Source organism: Carica papaya, chromosome 2 (genome assembly GCF_054855325.1).
Source record: "Carica papaya isolate Zhongbai chromosome 2, ASM5485532v1, whole genome shotgun sequence".
Lineage (NCBI taxonomy): Eukaryota > Viridiplantae > Streptophyta > Magnoliopsida > Brassicales > Caricaceae > Carica > Carica papaya.
Genome location: NC_142310.1, coordinates 30,476,518 through 30,481,994, shown reverse-complemented (window position 1 = coordinate 30,481,994; position 5,477 = coordinate 30,476,518). Strand labels below are relative to the sequence as shown.

The following is a 5,477-nucleotide window of genomic DNA, read 5'->3' as shown; positions in this document are numbered from 1 at the left end:
TTTTATTAAAATATTATTATTATTATTATTTTCCGTGAAATATCATATATCAGCGTATACATATGACATTTAATGATAATATTAATATAATACATATCTAATATAAAAATACTTTTAACTAACAAGTGTTGGTGTGATGGACTAAAATTAAATTAAAAATATAATATTAAAATTATTCCAAAAAAAATAATGCATGAATGAATTTATAATAATACACAAATTAATATAATATTTTATCAAAATAAAAATGACTTCCTTTACGTCATCTATTGGGCCAAACACTTTCTTACATCAATCAACTTGATTTAAAATTTTCCCAGAACACAAAAAAAAAATAATAATAATAATGGAAATGGAAATGCTTGGAAAAGAATCTGACCACAAAACCCACTTTTTCTAAAGTAGAAAGAATTGAGAATGGGACGCTAAACACAAACATTTTCAAGTATCTTCTTCCTTTTCTTTTTTTTTTTTTAATTTTTATTTTTATTTTTGGTGGGACTTCAACAGTAAAATCTCCACCTTTTCCCTGTCTGTATCTGTACTTGCTCTCTCTTTCTCTGTATTCTTCTCTTTCTCTCTGTCTCTCTCCTTCCATTGATGTATAGCTGTTGAAAGAAAACTGGAAGAGCCCAAAGTTCAACAAAAGATGTGTTTTTATCTGTTCTCTTTTCTCTAATTAATTTTTTTGCCCCTGGCTTTCTCTGACTTTGCTCCAGCAAACCCATCTCTCCAACTTCTGCTTTCCCATAATGGTACGCACTCTCTCTCTCTTAGTTATCTTATCTCAAATTTATTCTCTGTCTCTCTTTTTCTTTCTTTTGATCTCACCCATAATCCATTTGTGGTAAAAACTAGGAAACCCACTTCATTACTGTCTTGTCTTAGCCAGCCTTTCATTATACCCAGTACTCTTCTTGGTTGCAGCAACACATCACATAACCAAAGGCTGCAGTCTCAGTTTACCACTACATGTAAGCCAACTCTCACCACCACCCCCCTATATCATAGACTCTATAGATTTCATTCTTCTGCTTGTTAACTTTTTTTATTAAATCTGTTTATGCTCCAGTTTTCTCTTGCTTTTTCTTCTTGTCGTTTGAATGTTTCCCAGATCCCATAACTTGTGATTTGTCTTGATTTTTGTTGTGCTGAATGATTGCTTGTCATAGCTCTTTGTTTCTCCTCAGTTGGTATTTTTAATGTTCGATGATGTTGGGGAAGAGGGGGAAGGGGGTTTTCAGATTTTGTTACGCTAAATTTTTGATAAATCTGATTTTGAAATTTTGCTGAAATTGAACTATATTATGCACTCATAGAGGGAAAAAAATAAAGCAAGTGTTGAAACTTGAAATAGATAAGTGGGTGGTACTTAAAATTAGCATTTTTATTGTTGAAGTTATGCCAAAATTTGATGCAATAAATGTTACATAATTACTCTCACGTGGTTAATAAAAGGGAATGATAGAAGGTTTCTAATACTTCTCTTGAATACTACTCGGAGTAACCAGTATTTCTTGTCTACGTAGTAGCAGGTATGTCTATCCCTTTTTCGTATTCCTTTTTATAAAGGTAAAAGCTTGAGTTGTGAGTTGTGTGTTTCGTGTGTCAATTCAGTCTTGTTATTTTTCACTTCTTCATTGTTTGATAAGGTAAGCTTGGTAGATTGAGAAACTTATTTTTGGTCAAGGAGAGTAAGTTAGAGGTTTATAGCAGTAGAGAAATTAAAGATGAATATTCAATTACTGCATATAAAAAGTCAGATTCTTAACAACAAAGTACTTTACATATGCAAAAATGGGTATGCAGGGCAGAATAATCTAGATTTGAGTAACAATTTTAATACCCAGATTCAATGTTGACATGAACTGGGCCTTAAAAAGCATATATGATTTGCCATTTTGTATTTGGCCAAAGAATATTTCGAATACATTGTGGGATGGATGTATTCAGCATCTTGCTCAAAAAGAGCAAAGGGACCAAATTGTATTTGTTTACTTTTCCCTTACATCGCTCTCCTACTTGTGGGTGTCATTTTGTTTGTTGATTACCTCAATTTGTTGCCAGCATTTTGTTTTAGTTTTGAAAAAATGGCTATAAGTGTAATTATGTACATACTTATAGCTCGTACCGTACGAAAAATATTTCGTAGTTACTGATATTTAATCTTGTGAAATCAAAAAACATTGTTACACTTACACACACGCATATGCCCCTTGGGTCTCCAGATTGTAAATGAGCTTTTCTTTAGAAATCTTGAAAATATTATCCTCTGCTTTTCAATCGTGATTATAAACGTAAATTTAATAATACCAGTAAAACAAACTGATAATGTCAATATAACATTGTGATTGATTTGTTTAAATTTACATATTTAATTTGATTATTTTCTTATTTATGTTAAAACTAGATACTTTATTCATATACAAGAGTCAGATATTGTTTCTTCACAGTCTTAAGCGAAATCCTATTTTCAGATAATTGTTTTCTATAGTGTGATCTGGAGAAGTCTTATCAAGTTATGGTAAAAATTATGGATAGTCTATTATATTCTTCTGGTTTTTCTGGAAAATTAACCGGAATTTGTAATTCTTCCAAGAAAATATACTTGTCATATTCAGAAACTAAAGAAAATTTGGAAAAAAAAAAATCTATATTTATGCGGAATCAAGAAGTAGCAGCTGTATTGCAAAGGCAGATATATTTGCATTTTGCAAGGTGCCTAAATATGTTTTATCTGCCTGTTATATCTAACGGAAATTAAAACATCAAGAAATATGAATACCTAACCTTTTTCACTTTGTTGCAATACATAATCTATGTAATAATCCATGCAGGTGAAGAACTGCATTGTGAATTTTCTGGGACAGAAACATGATAACACCAAACTCCAATTTGGAATCCGAAAACGATTCAGAAATTAGCAGCCAAGTAGCTTCAAACCTTTCAGTGCCAGAAGCATCTCCTGATCCTTCTAAGGACAGTGCCACAACATCTTCGTGTCTCACGAATGTCATAAAGCTCCAATCCGATCCAGGTTCCCTTTCGCTAGACTTGACTCTAAGTTTCAATGCTAGTGATCAAGCAGAATTGAAGGTTACAGGTGAGGCTACCTATGAAGCAGCAGCAGCAGCAGCAGCTCCTCAATCTGAAACAAGAATTTCAAGGATATTTTCGTGCAATTACTGCAGGCGAAAATTCTATAGCTCGCAGGCATTAGGTGGACACCAAAACGCTCATAAAAGGGAGAGGACAATGGCAAAACGTGCAATGCGGATGGGAATTTTCTCGGACAGGTATACTAGTTTGGCATCATTGCCACTTCATGGTTCTGCGTTTCGATCACTGGGTATCGAAGCTCACTCTGCAATGCATCAAGGCATCATACCATCACAGAGACCAGTTGAAACTAGAGGAGTAGCAAGGTTTCATCAGGATGGGCATTTTGGTATGCCAATATTCATGGAAGATGAAGATGTGGACTTGTTCTGGCCTGGGAGTTTTCGACAGGTTAACGAAGGAATTGGCCTAAATTCAGATTCAAATTTGGCTCAAAACTCAAACAATAATGTCGTTGCTGCAACACCAACATCACCAAGAACAGATACTTGTCCTGATCTTACTTTAAAACTTTAATATCTATTCTTGGTTGGTTGGCAGCTCCAAGTAGACATCGGTATTCATTACAGTGTACAGCGGCTATATAACTTAAAATTTCCAATATTCTATAACTTTGTTTCCTTATTCTTGTGATTTGCTTACTGCACAAGTCAATTTCAGGCAGTGAAGCCGGTTGCTGCAATATGCAATTTGTTTTTCCTGTTTGCAATCAAGCCAAACACTGGATCTGGAATCATATCAACTGAATTGGAAGAGCTTTTCTCTTTTTTGGGTATAACATGATTTTTTTTTTTTTGTGGACAAATGTTTCTGGATCAAACATAGGAACTATGAATTGGTTTGGTTGGAGATAGTCTGCTACCAAAACATTTCCTTTAAAGGTAACTGAAATTGAAGCATGTCTAAGTTCCGACCATAATAACACCTGTTAATGGGTCGGGTCGGGTCAAGTGAAACCCAAACAAGGCTTGTCCTCTGGGTTGTTGCATGGTCGTGGTCTAGCCCAGCCTTACGGGTCCCTAATAAATGAAAATTATTCTCAAAAAAAAAAAAAAAAAAGGAATTGTACATATATTACATTAAATATCAAATATTTGATTATTTTATTATTTAATCTTTATGCAATTTGTTTAATTAATTAAATTTAATTTGCCCACGAAGAACAGAAAGAAACAAAGAAACGAAACACGAGATGCATAAAAAGACAGAAGCGACCGACAAAACAGTCTGTCAGGGTTGACTTTCTAATGCATCTGACCAACCAATTTAATATTCACGTGCTAATTGAACAGAAGAAAATTTTACATCTTAGCGACAATAAATCAATGGAATTTAAAACAAATCTAAAACGTAAAATTTGCAATAATAATAATAATTAAATTAAACAGCAAGGATTGCGTGGGAAATTGATGAAACGCGATGCGGCGGTCGGCTCTCTCGTCTTTTAATTTAAATGTTGTTTTTATAATTTATTAATAAAAATTCAATTATTCTTAAACATTAAATAATTATTAACTTTTATTTATTTTTTTTAAATTATAAGTTTGGTGTTTTTAGAAAAAGGAAAAAAAAAAATCAAACGAGGGTTGTCTCTCGAGAATGGTACTTCTTAGTTCAAGAGTTCTTATTTAAACCTGTTTCTTTGCAGCAGCCCCACCTTTTTATCATCCTCTTTGTCTCTTCTACCATCTTTTTACTTGTAAGATCTTTTCTAGTTTTTGGGTCCATACCAAAGACCAAAAAAAAAGACACAAAAATAAGCAAAACCACAATCAAATAACCACCACAAGATGCATTAGCCTTTCACATAAATACCCAAACTCTTTATTGTCTTTATGTCCATTAAAATAACAGCACAACACTTACTCTCGAATCCTTCTTACTCTTAAGTGTGTTCGTTGTTAATTTATAGTGTCTCTAATAAGTTCCCAATCAAATAAGAATAGATTACTATTGAACAATTAAACTTTGTTTATTGCTAGAAATTAAAACTTGAATTAATTTACAATAAAGAAGCGAAGATGAAAGCAAAACAACAACCTTTCTACTTATATAAATAAGTTAGGCAAAAGAGTGTGAGTTGAAAAAAAACTAAGTGAGAATTATTAGCTTCAACAAGTTAATGCATACCGGGTTTCGGGTGTGAAATTTTGTACTGTGAGTGTTGTAAAACTTATGTTCTTTCTATCAATAAAATATTGAATGTTTTTTAATTTATAAATTTATTTCTCTAGGTAATTATAATAAAATTAAATTGCCAACATCTGATATTAGAGCTTAAGGTTTGATCAATATGTCTTCTAGTTCAACAACGGGAGTTTAAATTCAACAAGTGCAGTCATCAAATTTTAAGTTTG

General features: G+C 32.6%; 1 protein-coding gene across 3 annotated transcripts; it reads left to right on the top strand.

The window, feature by feature from the left end:
* Nucleotides 1-416: 416 nt before the first annotated feature.
* On the top strand, nucleotides 417-3,898 carry LOC110823848 (zinc finger protein 7-like). Of its 3 annotated transcripts, none has more exons than XM_022054339.2 (3): nucleotides 419-755; nucleotides 928-974; nucleotides 2,838-3,898. In XM_022054339.2, exon 3 carries the CDS (start codon nucleotides 2,875-2,877, stop codon nucleotides 3,634-3,636), a length of 762 nt encoding a protein of 253 aa, XP_021910031.1. In that variant the 5' UTR covers nucleotides 419-755; nucleotides 928-974; nucleotides 2,838-2,874; the 3' UTR covers nucleotides 3,637-3,898. The 3 variants fall into 3 exon arrangements, with proteins under 3 accessions (XP_021910032.1, XP_021910031.1, XP_021910030.1); XM_022054338.2 differs by having other exon boundaries at nucleotides 420-755; nucleotides 859-974; XM_022054340.2 differs by lacking the exon at nucleotides 928-974 and having other exon boundaries at nucleotides 417-755.
* The last annotated feature ends 1,579 nt before the right edge of the window (nucleotides 3,899-5,477 follow it).

What these genes read in the sequence shown, in the direction of transcription:
- LOC110823848 (XM_022054340.2), top strand. Translation starts at nt 2,875, where the DNA reads ATGATAACACCAAACTCCAATTTGGAATCCGAAAACGATTCAGAAATT.